This window comes from Osmerus mordax, chromosome 24 (genome assembly GCF_038355195.1).
Source record: "Osmerus mordax isolate fOsmMor3 chromosome 24, fOsmMor3.pri, whole genome shotgun sequence".
NCBI classification, from domain to species: domain Eukaryota; kingdom Metazoa; phylum Chordata; class Actinopteri; order Osmeriformes; family Osmeridae; genus Osmerus; species Osmerus mordax.
Window position 1 is genome coordinate 9,729,362 of NC_090073.1, and position 16,793 is coordinate 9,746,154.

The 16,793-nt window shown below is 50.3% G+C and overlaps 1 protein-coding gene across 1 annotated transcript; it reads left to right on the top strand.

The window, feature by feature from the left end:
- The first annotated feature begins 4,241 nt into the window (after positions 1 to 4,241).
- LOC136932562 (bromodomain-containing protein 3-like) lies at positions 4,242 to 16,793 on the top strand. The gene is given in 14 exon segments (XM_067227700.1): positions 4,242 to 4,355; positions 5,735 to 6,070; positions 6,531 to 6,668; positions 7,008 to 7,216; positions 7,420 to 7,459; positions 7,462 to 7,567; positions 7,750 to 8,120; positions 8,733 to 8,861; positions 9,035 to 9,208; positions 11,440 to 11,646; positions 11,648 to 11,670; positions 11,922 to 12,151; positions 12,154 to 12,210; positions 14,143 to 16,793. Coding segments are annotated over 13 exon segments (1,995 nt in total). The 5' UTR covers positions 4,242 to 4,355; positions 5,735 to 5,878; the 3' UTR covers positions 14,262 to 16,793.

Sequence of the window (16,793 nt, forward strand, 5' to 3'; positions counted from 1 at the left end):
GCCCATCTGATACACAACCTGGAGAGACTCTTAAGCCATGTGTGTGTGTGTGTGTGTGACAGAGAGGGTAATCTCAGCACACCTATTAGTTAACTGCACTCTCTATCACTGTGGCATGTTATTATCTGGCCAGGGACGAATTACATCACTCACACACACACACACACAAACAGCTACCTTGCTCCACCAGACAGGTCAGGTCAGAGCGACACACTGTCACCACAGAGGAGAACAGTATTGAAACAAAAACAAAAAAATCTCACAAGAAATAAACTAAATTGCAAGAATGTAATCCAAAAGTGATACTTTTCTATGTTAGCAATGGTCCGTAGCTATTACTGTCCGTAGTAGTACTATATAACATCTATTATGTTCCGGTATTAAAAAAGAAATAAGGTATAAAAATTGCTACAACTTTATGTCTACTCAGTCGGTAATAAAGGGAAGGCTACATTTTCTAGTAACACTTCATAGACTTATAGCTCACAAAAAATAAAATAAATAAAAATGACTTTTGAGAAATAGTGATTTAAATGTCATCAATGTCAATGCCTGGATGATGCTGAGGTTTTTGTGTCTTTGATATCTGCACATCAGATGCGGCGCTCACTTCACATCAAACAGCCATCACTAGATCACCACTACAGAGGTGCTTTCATCGCTTTGACCTATCAGCTCTCACTTTCATCTTATGCTAATGTGGTCCTCATTAATGCATGATCAAACAACCCTGATTCGCTGGCGGTCCGGTGAGATTATTTAACTCTCTTTACAGAGAGTCACAGTGGACACTCCAGAAACACACACATGAAAAATAGAGAGAAGAAGAGAGAGAAGATAGAGGGAGAGGGCGTGAATGGAAAAGAGCTGCTCTGTGTTTAACCGTGGCGAAAGGTTTGCACACACACACACACACACATCTGGACCGGAGACACAGCCTCGCTTTCTGACTGTGCGTGTGTGTGCATGTGTGTGTGTGCATGTGTGTGTGTGCATGTGTGTGTGTGCATGTGTGTGTGTGTGTTGGACTGTGAGAAAGGCCGTTCCGCTGCGTTCCAGATCATTCCACACTCAGACCAGACAGTTCTGTCCTGTCCCAGCTCTGCTGACACATGATTGGAGGCTGTGTGGGCTGTCCCTGCTTGTGATTGGACCAGCTCCGTTCCTTTAGGACTAATGTTGGGAGGGGCAGAGTTGGGGGGCCAGGGGGCAGACACCCAAAGGCCTCTGGTCCAGGCCTACCATCCACAAGAAGACCAGAAACATCCTGGTAAGGGACATATACTTCCTGTATACATCATAGAGGAAGTGCTTCCTGCGTACATCATAAAGGAAGTGCTTCCTGCGTACATCATACAGGAAGTGGCGCCGATGCGTTGACAGAGCAGGGAGGCGGGAGACTCGAAGGTGATGTTCAAGAGGAGATCGGGGAGAACCTGGAGGGAACACACTCCTCTGGAGGACCAATTCAATTACAGCGTGACACGATTATCCAATCAAAATCAGATGTAATATTAGAAAAGTCAGAGTGCTGTCATGTGCTTCCGTTGGCTTGTGTCCAGGAGGACAGAGAGAGAGCGAGAGAGAGCGAGAGAGAGCGAGAGAGAGAGGGGAAAGAAAGGAGAGGAACGAGAGAATGAAAGACGAGAGCGCTCTACCACACCAGGTCAGAACTAGGATCTTATTTTACTCTCTCTCAGTGGAATCCACACAAAGAGTTCGTGATAAGGGAAGTATCACAATCTCAGAGACAATGGCTGGCCAAACAAAGACCCTCACACACACAGACGGTTGTGTCACAGCGCCACCCAGCCCACAGCAGTGGTACTACGGGTTGAGGACACCTGAAACAGGCATGCAGGTGTGCTCACAGACAGACACATCCATGTGTGTATGTGATTACAGGTTTGTTATAAAACAAAAACGTACAACGACAGTGCAGTGTCCGAGCATGTGGGTTTGAAGAAAAGAAAAACACAATGGATTTGCATGTTACATACACTCATTTAGTCATTTGCATACACACGCATGCACACACACACACACACACACACAGACACACACACAGCCAGTGCACGCCTGGCTTCTCTTGGACACAGCCACTTGCTGAACCGCAGAATGTTAAATAAACTAGTTGAGGAATTCCACTGAGTCAACACACCCTGGAAGAAGAGAACTGTGTGTGCGTGTGTTCCGCTGAGTGTGTGAGTGTGTGTGTGTGTGGGTTCCGCTAAGTGTGTGCATGTGTGTGTGTGTCTGTGTGTTGAGAATAAAACAGAGCTGTGTCTGTCACAGTGCAGTCTAGAGGTAAACACACACACACACACACACTCACTCTGTTTAGAACCTACCTGCCCCATGGAATGCTTGAAATCCAGCTGCTATGGCAACAGAACCTCACCAGTAAATCTCTCTTCAACACCCACACCCCTTACACACACACACACACCTCCCCTGTCTCACACAAACACACACAAAAATGGGCAGCTGTAGTCTATTGAGTGCTGACTTTTAAGATGACTTCAAGTGCTGCTCTGTTACACAGGAATCATGAGGAAGAACCAGTCTGATGGATGTGTGGATGATTCCCCCATTATGATGTCTCATTCGATGTACCATGCTTTTTCCTGTTAGGACAGCTTCAGAACACAGCTCCACCCCTCCCTCCTCCAGGCCACACCTGACCAGCATGTGTTCCACCTCCTCCTCCCCCCCCCCCCCTCCACCTCCTCCTCCCCCCCCCCTCCACACCCTCCACCTCCTCCTCCCCCCCCCTCCACACCCTCCACCTCCTCCTCCCCCCCCCCCTCCACACCCTCCACCTCCTCCTCCCCCCCCCCTCCACCCCCCTCCACATCCACCTCCTCCTCCCCCTCCCCCCCCCCCCCCTCCACATCCACCTCCTCCTCCACCCCCTCCTCCCCCCCCCCCCTCCACCCCCCTCCCCTCCACCTCCTCCTCCCCCCCCCCCTCCTCCTCCACCTCCTCCTCCACCTCATCCTCCTCCACCTCCACCCCCCCTTGCTTTGAATGTGTTGCATTGCACCTTGTGAATGTCTGGGCAATGTGGATTTCTTGTATGTTTAAATATTTTTACATCTATTTACATCTTTTTTTTATTATGATCGTATTATTATTGTATGTATTGTTCTACATAGCATTCTTTGATGTGAGAGAGGTTCTATGTCAACAGAAGTTGTTTTAATGTGGCAGACGGGTCACATGTTGGCTAACCCACAAGTCAGTGCGAATGCTTAAAAAATTTAAAAACTAAATGTATTGTGAAATGTATGGGGGAGTACCCATTAAACCAAACATATTAGTTTCTATTTGCATATGATTGGATACACAGTTGTAGACACCAAAACTCAAACCTTTACCTGGTCCCATCACCTTCAGATATCTTGTTTGCAACTGACACCCCTCTTGTGGATGAATTGTTGAACTGGTGCAACATCCAGACTATAAAAATTATTATAATAATACAATTATTTATTTATTATACGGATCGTTATCAAGTTATGCGGAAGCCTGATATTGACCCAGTCATTTAAACCAGCAGGGAAGCATCAACAAATTGTGGGCCCTGAGAACCAGGGATAGACAACCAGTGGTGTTGAGTAGACTACCTGGTCAAGAAATTCCGGGAGGTATTGTGTTAGTCTGAGGTAGGCCTCCCTAGATTAGGCTCAGTGATGGGCAAGTGACAAAGATTTGTGACACAAATAATCCAAGTGGATGATGCCACCATATCACGCATCTTGTGTGTAGTAGACTACAAACTGTCAAAAACCCAAACGCCTTTCGACCGTTTCAATAGCACAGCATTTTCCTTGCTAGTTTATTCCGATCCATTTCTTTTTGAGAAATGTTTAAAATCTATATTCATAATTCACTCCGCTGGGCAAATAAATCTTTTATTTAGACAGGAATTGTATCCGGTCTGAGTTAGTCGACAAGGTATACTACACTGATTTACGGTTATCGTTGACTGATTAGTGTGTTCATGTGATTATGGTAATGGGCTAATTGATTAGCTAGCGTCTTATTTACAGAGTTCAGACAACGTCAAACAGGGCAGCGACGCCGAACCGAGTGGGCCAGAACCAGAACTTGGCTCTGAGCGCTGCATCCTGGGAAATGAAGTCCGTCCTTCGGGGACGTCGAGCTATTCCAAACGCTTTTTCGTTAGAACAGCCACAAGGCCCAGGGTGCTCCACGGATATTGCGCATGTGCATGGAAGGAATCGCGCAGACAGCTGATAACTCATCTATTATGCCACTTCGCTAAATAAAAGGTGCCAGAAAACTGCGAACTAAACACCGCTGGAGCCATTTGAGGACAAAGCAATAAAGTAAAATTTGTTTTCATATTAGTTGTATTTAAATTATGTAATGCATTTCGCATATGGGTCTCAAATGCACTGAATATATAGGTTGCTTTTAAGAGAGTCCGTCTGCCCGCTCGGCGCCTTGAAACAATGCATAGCTAGCTACAAAGCGTACTTAGCTAGCGAGCTGGTTACATTTTGCTAGGTCTGTATGCTAGCTAGTGTACAGCTAGAGTAACCATATCCTAAATAAAAATATTACATCTGCTTTGGTATTGAGGCTACAGTGCTCATTTACTACTTTAGTTTAGTATTATTGTCTGGGACATCTGCTCCTGAATCACCGCGTGCACAAATAGGACTGCCAAATAGAAGCTAGCTGCATAGCTAACCAGTTTGTTAGCTAGCTATTTAGCATTGCAATGCTCTGCCCGCCATCTTTTCAAAGGAATATAATTATGATACGTGCTAGCAGCTAGCTACTTTCAACCTTTTAAGTTTAAGTTATAAATATATAATCTTGTTTTAGGATTTATTTATTATCTTACGCTTACTGTTAGCCTGCAATTCAACTCGGTTGCTTAATTGGATAACGCTAGAGAACGCTGGCTGTGATAGCTTAGGCTAGCTAGTCCACATTACTTATCTTTGAAGCAAATGCTAGCTGGCTAACGTTACGTTATTTAGCAGTAAACCCACCGTCCATTAAGGTGAGTTAATTGTGCTACAAATCTCTTTTTATACAGATCTAGCTAGCCAGATTACCGTCGAGAAATTAATGAAATGTCTATTTGGCAGTGAATGTGATTTATAATTTTGTGAACTAGTTAGCTACCTGAGTAGCTGTCACTCACAACTCTTATTGAACTCGTCAAATACTAGCTGACCAGGTCGTGTAACATCTGGTACTGGTCCCATGTCCGCGAGAACACCTAGCTGGATTTGGCTACTGCTCCACGTGTATTTGTACATTATGAACTGTTTTGGTATATGTGATGATTTACACGGCTTTAAATATTCCCAATGTTAAACGTTTAAACCCCATGTTTTGGATTGACTTGTAAATGTATAGAAAGAGATACAAGTGATACAACATTTCACAGTTGACACATGGTATACGTTTAACCATACCATTTTATCCAAATTTCTGACCAAGTTCACATAAACGGGACTGGTAGTGCTAGCTTGTAGAAATAATTCCTCAGGTGTTTGTATGAGATGCAACTCACAGCAAGATGTTATTGATTATCGTGAGAACGGGTGTGCATTCGAAAGGTGTGCCTCAGGCAATTCAGACGTCTGAGAATAGTTACCTCTGAGTTTTAAAAATTGGCTGTTCTCAAAGACGTTTGGTCCCTCGCTGGTGCCGTGTCTAAACAGCCCCTGTGTTTCCTCTCCGCCAGGGCAGCTGTGCGATGGGATGTGAGTGTGTCTGGAGGACCACGGAGCAGAAAGAGGCGCCCTGTTTCCACTGAAGACCCCAGAACACGCTCAGACGTGCGTCACACACACCGGGAGGAAGCAGGAAGCAGGAGTCCGCAGTCAGGATGTCGGCCCCGCCCGAGGCCACCCCGCCCCTCATCAACCCCCCGGCCCCTGAAACCTCCAACCCCACCAAGCCTGGCCGGAAGACAAACCAGCTGCAGTACATGCAGAACGTCGTGGTCAAGACACTCTGGAAGCACCAGTTTGCGTGGCCCTTCTACCAGCCTGTCGACGCCATTAAACTGGGCCTTGCCGTAAGTCCACCGCCGGTCCAGAAAAGGAGCAGGGCACGTAGACTGATCTGAGAAGGCCTTATGCCGGATCAACACAGAGGGATGTTCAGGATATCTGTTCAGCACAGGTGAACGTGTTTCACTTCAGCCTAGTAAATCTATCTATATACAGTACCAGTCAAAAGTTTGGACACATGGGAAATGGTGAAATGTGTCCAAACTTTTGATTGGTACTGTAAATAAAGATTGATTGATATCAGGAAAACATACTGCCTGCTGATCTAGTTAAGGGGATCGTTTTGTTGTAGTATGAAGATATAAACGACATGGTTCCTTCTGGTGTGCCAGGAACATGAATATGTGGGTTTACGCTGTGAGGCCCTCCTATGTGCAGGGATGCGGTTGGTCGTCCTGTTTGAAGGTGTCGTGTGGTATCGGGGTGGTGGTGGTGTGTTTACCTGTGCTTACCTGTGTCCTGCAGGACTATCACAAGGTGATCAAGAGCCCCATGGACATGGGCACCATCAAGAAGAGGCTGGAGAGCAACTACTACTGGAGCGCCAGCGAGTGCATGCAGGACTTCAACACCATGTTCACCAACTGTTACATCTACAACAAGGTACACACACACACACATGTACGCACACACACGTACACACACAGTTACTTCCTGATCACTGTGCTGAGGAACACACCGTTCCTTGACTATGACCACCAAAATACTGTTCGAACGATGGGCTTCTGAACATAGTACAGCAAAAACAAATGCAGTTTTGTACTTGTTGTACTTATAAACAAGAATCTGCTCAGTGAATTCCTTGTAAAAATGTACCCAGGCACCAGCACCAATGGATAAATGTAGGATGAAACAAATTGGTTTATGTTGAAGGTGTGAAAGTAGTTTGAAACCCATTTTTCCTCCTGTTACTCCGTCACTTCTGACCTTCCTGCCCACCAGCCGACAGACGACATCGTCCTGATGGCCCAGGCGTTGGAGAAGATCTTCCTGCAGAAAGTGGCCCAGATGCCCCAGGAGGAAGTGGCTCTCCTGCCTCCAGCCCCCAAAAACAAGGCCCGGAAACCATCTGGCCCTGGTCAAGGTACCCCCCCTGGCCCTGGCCTTCCTGCCCCGACTCCTTCTGCCCCCAGCCATGCCCTTTGACCCCTGTCCTGACCCTTTCCGGGGCTGCTCTTGTGTCGTTTGCGTTGAAGCAATTTGTGACGCGTTGACTTTCTTGGTGTGTGTTACCCAGGAAGTTTTATGAGGTATGTTGCTGGAGAACCCCCAAGAGTAACTCTGTGTGTGTGTGTGTGTGTCCAGTGAGCCAGCTAGCGGAGTCGTCCCGCCTCGCCCCCCAACACGTACCCAGCACCCCGCCTCTCGCCCCCCAGGCGCCCGTCATCTCAGGCCACGCCCCACGCCCGTGCCAACCGTCGCCTCCGGCCCCAGCCCCCGCGCCACGCCCACCCCAGCGCCGCCCCCACCCGCCATGATGCCCACCGCACAGCCCGTCGTCAGGTAACGACCGTCGTGGCGTCGAGCGTTTGCGAATGTACAGTCTCACCCCAGAACGTCACACAGACCGGTGAGGGGGCGGGGGGGAATCAGAATGTTGATGCGAGGTGTATGTCTGCCCCTGTGTTTCTGTGTGTGTGTGTGTGTGTGTGTGTGTGTGTGTGTGTGCCTGTCCGTCCTCCCCAGAAGAAGGGTGTGAAGAGGAAAGCAGACACCACCACCCCGACCACGTCAGCCATCGCTGCCAGCAGGAGCGACTCCCCGCCCCTGGACACCAAACAGGCCAAGGTGGCGTCCCGCCGCGACAGCGCCCCGCGCCCCCCCAAGCCCCCCCGCAAGGAGGAGGAGGGGGCGGAGGCGGGGGGGAAGAAGGGGCGGGCGGGGGCGGGGGTGGGGGAGCAGATGAAGCACTGTGACACCATCCTGAGGGAGATGCTGTCGAAGAAGCATGCGGCCTACGCCTGGCCCTTCTACAAGCCTGTGGACGCTGCAGCCCTGGAGCTGCACGACTACCACGAGATCATCAAACACCCCATGGACCTCAGCACTGTCAAGGTGACACAAACACACACACTGTACTGTAGTGGACCTCAGCACTGTCAAGGTGACACAAACACACATACACACACACTGTACTGTAGTGGACATCAGCACTGTCAAGGTGACACAAACACACACACTGTACTGTAGTGGACCTCAGCACTGTCAAGGTGACACAAACACACATACACACACACTGTACTGTAGTGGACATCAGCACTGTCAAGGTGACACACATACACACACACACACACTGTACTGTAGTGGACCTCAGCACTGTCAAGGTGACACACACACATACACACACACTGTACTGTAGTGGACATCAGCACTGTCAAGGTGACACACATACACACACACACACACACACACACTGTAGTGGACCGTAGCACTGTCAACACACACACACACTGTAGTGGACCTCAGGACTGTCAATACACACACACACACACTGTAGTGGACCTCAGGACTGTCAATACACACACACACACACTGTAGTGGACCTCAGGACTGTCAATACACACACACACACACTGTAGTGGACCTCAGGACTGTCAATACACACACACACACACACGCAGTGCCAGGTAGTGTGTTTGAGCAGCGGGGTGCTTTGTGTCTCCTCAGACCAAGATGGACAGCAGAGAATACCCCGACGCCCAGAGCTTCGCCACGGATGTGCGGTTGATGTTCTCCAACTGCTACAAGTACAACCCTCCTGACCACGAGGTGGTCGCCATGGCGCGCAAGCTGCAGGTACACACACAGAGACATGGACACACACCTAAGCTTGGAGGGGAAAGCCCAGTGTGTGAACTTCTCAAACACTCACACGTCTGTGTTTGAACACTCCTGTGTGTGTGTGTGTGTGTGTGTGTACCTGTGTGTGTGTGTACCTGTGTGTGTGTGTGCGTGTGTGTGCGCTGCAGGATGTTTTCGAGATGCGCTTCGCCAAGATGCCCGACGAGCCTGTGGAGCCGGCGGCGCCCCCGGTGGTCAGTAAGAGCACGGCGAGCAGCGACAGCAGTGCCGGCTCCTCCTCCTCAGACAGCTCCGACTCCGAGGAGGAACGCGCCACGCGGCTGGCCGAGCTACAGGAACAGGTGGGCTCTACCAACCTCGGACCAAGACCCCCCCCCCCGCGCCCTGCAGGGATGGACCGTCCCACCACCCCCCACCCCCATGTTTACCGTAGCCTAGCCGAGTCACTGGAGCAGTCAGACTGAACCAGGCCAGACAGACCCCTGAGCATCCCCTGAGATGAGACAGAGAGGATCCCCAAGCTAGAAAGCGCCCCAGACCAGAACCCCGGCCAGGGCAGCCCCAGGAGAGGACTGTAGCGTGGCTCTGGGGGGGAGGGAGCCTTGTAAGACTGCTCCACCTGTCAATCACCCACACCAGAACCAGGCCCCGCCCCCTCCACCACCTGTGAGGCAGTAGGCTACGTAGACAGGGCCCTGGGGTTAGCTACACTGGCTTGCATGTTGACACTGTACCTTGAGAAGCTTGGGAGAACCAAGTCACCTCTTTAGCCCTCCCCCATGGACAAGCCAGGCCAGTAGAGTTGAGCTGTATTTCTGATGTTAACTGCTGTGTGGAGTGTGTGTCTCTGACCCCCTGCCCCCCCCCTCTGGCTTTCTACCCAGCGGTTCACTCAGGAGCACCCCGCTGCCAAAAGGGCGGGGGAAAAAAACGGGTGTGCCAAACGTTTCCAGGTGATTTACCTCTTCCTTCCCAGTCCCACAATCCTCCTTGTTCAATCTGCACCGTGGTTAGAGAGCGCCAGGAGGGGGGGGGAGGGGTCGGTAGGGTGGGAGGAGAATAATCATTGGATAGAGGCAGACAAGGAGGAATATGAGGCAGTGGACCAGGCAGTGTGGAGGCAGAATTGAGGCAGCGAACTAGGTAGAGGCAGCATGGAGGCAGTAAACCAGGCAGCATGGAGGCAGTGGACGAGGCAGCATGGAGGCAGTGGACGAGGCAGCATGGAGGCAGTGGACGAGGCAGCATGGAGGCAGTAGACCAGGCAGCATGGAGGCAGTAGACCAGGCAGTGCGTAGCTGGGGCTGGGAGAGAGGGAGGGCGAGAGAGAGACCGGCGGCAGTAGCGTGGCTAGCTGGGCTCCAGGTGTGACTAGGGAGACCTACGAGGCTGCAGGATAGAGCTGCATGTGATCTCAGGACAGGAGAGAGAGACAACATGACCTCAAACAACCTGATCTGTTATTAGCATCTTTTAAAGTGTCTTATCCCTCTTCGATGACCCTCCTGAGCGGCTCTCTGTGTGAAGTGCAGTAAAGTGCTAGTCAGATAGATAGGAATGTTGAAATGGTGAACTATCCCTTTGAAATGTTGACCACATCTAGGCCAGCGATGTGAATCCCCTCGTTCTGATCACAGAGAGGCCCTGTATGTGCATGACATGCTAACCCTGTCAACACATTTTCCAACATCTCTACTGGTTGGGGCCCTCTGAACTCAAAGCAATTAGTCGGCTCAAATTCCTCCTGCCTGTGATATTGTGTGCTTCATTACAGGTGATATTGAAGGGATAGGTCACTTCATTCAACATTTTCGTTCTGTTTCCTTTACAGAAGTGGATAGCTGAGTTTTGATTGGCTTAGCTAATGATTGAACCAATCCTCTTTCTCCCAATCCTAATGTGGAATGACACATTTTTGGGGATGTTTAAATTGGGGATCTTGATGAAAAGGGAAACATGGCAAATGTGAAGAAAAAAAATGAAAAAAAAGTGAACTATCCCTTTAAGTTGGCATCATAACTTTTGTTGTCACTTAATTGCATCTAACCTGCCTGGGTAGGGTAACCGCCAATCATATTGGAATTGTGCTGAATCGGGGCTGATCTGGGAGTGATTCATATTTCTGTCTGTCTTAATGTTGGCCGAGGTGGGTGACTCATGATTAAAACCGTTTCCAGCCCTGGTCCTCAGGGCCTGCTGTCCTGCATGTTCTAGATGTTTCCCTGATCCAACACACCTGATTCAGATGAACGGGTCGTTATAAAGCTCAGCAGAAGCCTGGTAACGACCCGTTCATCGGAATCGGGTGTGTTGGAGCATCTATAACATGCAGGACAGGGTCCTCTTCAGGACCAGGGTTGAGAAACACTGATTTAAAACCATAAGTAAGTAAGACTTTATTATATCTCTCTGTCTTGTGGAGGTGTGCCTGGGGTGGCTGTAATGGTGTCTGGAGATTGCAGGTTGCTAGGAAACTGCTCACTCCAGAGATGGCTGATGCCCCGCCCCCTTTGTCTTTTGACCACGCCCCCCCCCCCACGCCCCTCCTCCCCCACACACACACCACCCTCAGTTGAAGGCGTCCAACGAACAACTGGCTGTCCTATCACAGGCTCCGGTCAGCAAACCAAAGAAGAAGAAGGAGAAAAAGGACAAGGAGAAGAAGAAAGAGAAGAGAAGGAGAAGCCCGGCCAAGGGGAAGGTGGAGGACGAGAAGAGAGCCAAGGCTCCGCAACAGACCAAGCCAGCCAATCAGAAGAAAGCTCCGGCCAGGAAAGCCAAACAGCACCGTTACAGCCCCCAGGTACAACGACCCCTGACCCCTAACACTGCCCCCGTCTGCCCAAGACCCCTCTTTCCTGCCCCTCTCTGTCTCCTGACCTCTTGTGACCCCCCCTAATCCCGTCTGACCCCAGACCCCTAAGTCCTCTCAGTCTGCCCCTCAACCCCTTAGTCCCCTGATCCTGTCTGATCCCGTTGACCTGTCTGACCCCATCCATGCCCAGTCGCATTCCCGTCCAGCCGTGCAATAGCCGTGTCACCCTCGTCTCCTAGGCAACCGAAGAAGGGATCGAAGGCGGGGCCGGCGAACGGCGAGGAGGGGGAGGAGCCGTCCCTGCCGATGTCGTACGACGAGAAACGCCAGCTCAGCCTGGACATCACCGCTCTGCCGGGGGAGAAGCTGGGCCGCGTCGTCCACATCATCCAGTCCCGCGAGCCCTCGCTGCGGGACTCGAACCCGGACGAGATCGAGATCGACTTCGAGACGCTCAAGCCGTCTACTCTGAGGAGCTGGAGAGATACGTCAAGTCATGCCTGCAGAAGAAACAACGCAAGCTGCTACGTAAGGCTGTGTGTGTGTGTGGACACACATCTCCTCCCTCTTCATCTCCACCGTTCTCTCTCCTCCTTCTCTCCTCTGTCTCTCTCTCTGTGTTCTCAGTCTTGGATTGTTTGACAGCTAATTCATTTTTCACTCTTGACCAAGCACTGTAAAGCTCCATTCTGTTCTCCCTCCCTCCATCCCTTTCTTTCTCTGCTTGCCCGTCTGCTTGTCTGTCTGTCTGTCTGCCTGTCTGTCCTTGTGTCCTTCCAGTCAGTCTTACTGACCTCCCCATCCCAAGCTTCTGACAGACAGCCACATGCAGCCAGTAGAGACTAGAGGCTAGACGGTAGAGGTTGTAGAGGGGGGGGATAGTTATGACGCTACAGCACCTCGCCAGCTGATGCACTGCTGTGTCATCCTGCAGTGGGTTCTGGGAAAAAGAGTTCCAGGTCTAGGAGGAGCTGGTTCAGGAGAAGAAGAGAGTGTTAGAGCAGAGACTACAGGACGTGAGCGGACAGCTGGGCAGCAGCAAGAGATCATCCAGAACAGGTATCTGCTGTTGGGCTGCGTGTTCAGCAGGAGCACCTGTAGGCTCAGACAGGCCTGCTCTGGGAGAGAAAGAGTGAGAAAGAGTGAGAGAGAGAGAGAGAGAGAGAGAGAGAGAGAGAGAGAGAGAGAGAGAGAGAGAGAGACAGGCCTGATGTGGAGGGAGGAGAGAGAGAGAGAGAGAGAGAGAGAGAGAGAGAGGAGAGAGACAGGCCTGCTCTGGAGAGAGAGAGAGAGGCCTGATCTGGAGGGAGAGAGAGAGAGAGAGAGAGAGAGAGAGAGAGGCCTGATCTGGAGGGAGAGAGAGGGAGAGGGAGAGGGAGAGGGAGAGAGAGAGAGAGAGAGAGAGAGAGAGAGAGAGAGAGAGAGAGAGAGAGAGAGAGAGAGAGAGAGAGAGAGAGAGAGAGAGAGAGAGAGAGAGAGAGAGAGAGAGAGAGAGAGAGAGAGAGAGAGAGAGAGAGAGAGAGAGAGAGGCCTGATCTGGAGGGAGAGAGAGAGAGAGAGAGAGAGAGAGAGGCCTGATCTGGAGGGAGAGAGAGAGAGAGAGAGAGAGAGAGAGAGAGGCCTGATCTGGAGGGAGAGAGAGAGAGAGAGAGAGAGAGAGAGAGAGACAGGCCTGATGTGGAGGGAGGGAGAGAGAGAGAGAGAGAGAGAGAGAGAGAGAGAGAGAGAGAGAGAGAGACAGGCCTGCTCTGGAGAGAGAGAGAGAGGCCTGATCTGGAGGAGAGAGAGAGAGAGAGGAGAGAGAGAGAGAGAGAGAGAGAGAGAGAGAGAGAGAGAGAGAGAGGCCTGATCTGGAGGGAGAGAGAGGGAGAGGGAGAGGGAGAGAGAGAGAGAGAGAGAGAGACAGGCCTGATGTGGAGAGAGAGTGGCCTGGGAGCTTTGAGGGTCAGACAGGATACACCCCAGTTTTAACAGACAGAGAGGTTTGAAAGGTTGGAGAGAGGATGTACGTTGATCGGGTCTCCAGTCTAGGTGTCTGTGCCCGTATCTTAAACACGTGTGTGGGGCACAGGGTGCTGTTTGGGTTCTCCATGCCCTGACATCCTGCCCTGACATCCTGCCCTGACCAGAGAGCTGTGGAGCACACACCTGCCTTCTCTCTCCTCTCTGTGTTCTCTGCTCTGCCGTCTGGGATTCACACGCTTTGGTTGTCCCCCTCTCCTTCACTCTATGAAACTGTGGCTTTACTGGAAACTCTGCTGGGAAACATCCTCAACTCGTGTGTGTGTGTGTGTGTGTGCGTGTGCGCGAGTGTGTCCATGTCCACATGTGTGCATGCGTGTGTATATGCATGTTTATTTGTGTGTGCGTCCGTGTCTGCATAACGTGTGTGTGTGTGTATATATATATGTGTGTGTATATGTGTGTGTGTGTTGATGACCCGTGTTTCCCCCCCTACAGAGAAGGCGGCGGGCGCGGCTGCAGGGGGCGGAGCCTCTCGTCTGAGCGGCAGCAGCAGTTCCTCTGAGTCTGGCAGCAGTAGCTCCAGCGGGTCCAGCTCCAGCAGTGACTCAGACTGAACACACACACACACACACTGAACACACACACACGTATACACTCACATATACACACATACATGCACGCAAACACGTGGATCCAGCTTCTGTAGTGACTCGGACTAAACACACACACACAATAGATGTGTCTCCAGTAAGGACACACGTAGACACGCGACACAACACACAAACGTGTGAATCCATCTCCAGTAGTGACTCGGGACTGAACATACAGACATGTATCCACTTCTAGTTGTGACTCAGACTGAACACACACACACACCACCCAAAGGCCACTCGGAGGAGTTCCATCCTGAAGCCAGACTGTACATATGTGAGGCCCTCTCGCTCATTTAACCCTTTTCTAGCTACTAGTGCTAATCTCCTTGGAGGACCTTCTCTCTGAGGAACAGCAGGTGTGGTCTGAGGAACCTGGCCATGTGTTGTACGTAGAGGCGCGTAGTGTCGTACGGCCAGTAGGAACAGAGTGAGACTGCAGTATCTGACTGTCCCTAGTCTCTCTGTGTTGTGCTGCCCTACAAGGGCACCGCCTGGTACCACCCCCACCTTCGTCTACAGACAGGAAGAAGAACGTGTCACTTCCTCTACGGACAGGAAAAGCAACGTGTCTCTTCCTCTGCAGACAGGAAGAGCAATGTGTCTCTTCCTCTGCGGACAGGAAGAGCAACGTGTCTCTTCCTCTACGGACAGGAAGAGCAACGTGTCACCTCCTCTACGGACAGGAAGAGCAACGTGTCACTTCCTCTACGGACAGGAAGAGCAACGTGTCACTTCCTCTTGGTTATCCCGGCTGACCACGGCTGCTGTCTGGGAGGCTCGTTGTCGTTATCCCCAGAGGGGAATCCTGGACGACAACACTAAATACTTTTTTCCGTGGCAACGATAGCTCCCTTCCCCTGGCAGACTACTGCTCTCCCCCCCGCCCCGACCCTCCCTCACCTCAGCAACATTCCAGAAGCATCCACGGTCAGAGGGTTCTAGCCAGCGCCGTAAACACCGGCGGCTCTGGACCACAGCTACCGATCAACTCGGAAACAGTATCGCCACGGTTACACCATATCCGTGGTTACTTCAGTCGTCACAGGATTAACGATGATGTCATTGAAACGTTCCGTGGATTCAGAATGACATTTGTTTGGTTTTTTTAAGTGATCTCTGGAGAAGCATGGTACACGTCTCAATCCTGCCCACCTCCTCTGACCTCCAGGGTCTCCCTGACCTCTGACCTGCCTGCAGCCCCCAGGCTTGCCGTCTATTTGCAGAGCGTCAGAGGCGGAGGTCAGGACGTCAGTTAACCCAACACTACTTCTTCATATTTCTTCACGGATTGTGTTGATGTCTTTTACGTGTCTCATATTTTGTACCAGTGTTTGTTTTGATACTCCCCACTCTCCCCCCCCCCCTGACCCCAGTACACAGAGCAGACCAGACGGATTCTTGGGGTTGGGAATAAACTGCCCTGACAGACAAACCTACGAACCCACCTCTGATTCTCCACTAATCAGCTCCTCGAGTGATATGTCCAGTTAGTCGATTTAGAATTTGTTCTGCAGAGCCGTTAAGACTGGGTTTTCTTTTTTCCTTAGGGTTTTCCTCCTACTTTTTTCGCTGTTTCTCTAGCTCCTGTCTCTTTCACTCCCCTCTCTCTCTCTCTCTCTCTCTCTGCCAGTGGTGGGGCAGTGCCACACCTGGCACCTGCCATTACTGCCACCTGTCATTTCTGAATGTAATACAATGGTTTGTTTGTTTGTTTGTTATTGGACAGCGGTTCTATTGAAATGTTTCATTTTTTCCTATTCTGGTGTAACAAACACTAACTGTAGCCTGGTTCTCTGTAGTATTTGTGTGAAAAACACATAAAACAACTTAATTAGTTTACTGAACACAGGACACGACAGTCTGTTCAAAGTAAATGTCAACCATCTTTTTGTTTTCTATTTGAGCATAGCGAGACCTTTTGTAAATCAAGCTAGTGAACTATGTTGTGATTTGCTCTCTGGTCTTCCTTCCAAATTCCAAATCATGTATTCAGGTTGTTTGTTTGATACCTTGTGTTATACAGCTGTGGTGACTGATGACAGATGTGGCTGTTTTATCTGACGTGGTAAGTGTGACTGTCTCCAGTCAGTCCTGCGGCCTGAGAAGGGGATGTCCAGACGCCTGGCGACCCACAACACAGACAGCATCAGCTGGATTAGCTGAGTGATGAAAGGGGTTATGAGTAGAAGTCTTTTCATCATATTCACTCATTTTTGTTTTTAGTTTCATGGTCAATTTATAGTTGATTTTATATTTTAATTAAATGATTTTATGTATTTGCATGCACTCCGACTGGTAACTTTTCTCAGATATTCTTTGAGCACTGTATGGTATCTCGTGTAGACAGCAGCCCTGGAGGAATCATCATCCTTGCCTCCAGGCCACTAGGGGGAGAACAGACAAGCAAAGCTGAATGAACTGATGTAATTACTTCTATGGGATCCCTTATTTTCTGAGTTCCTTTGTTTTCATAAATAAACTACGTAAACGTAA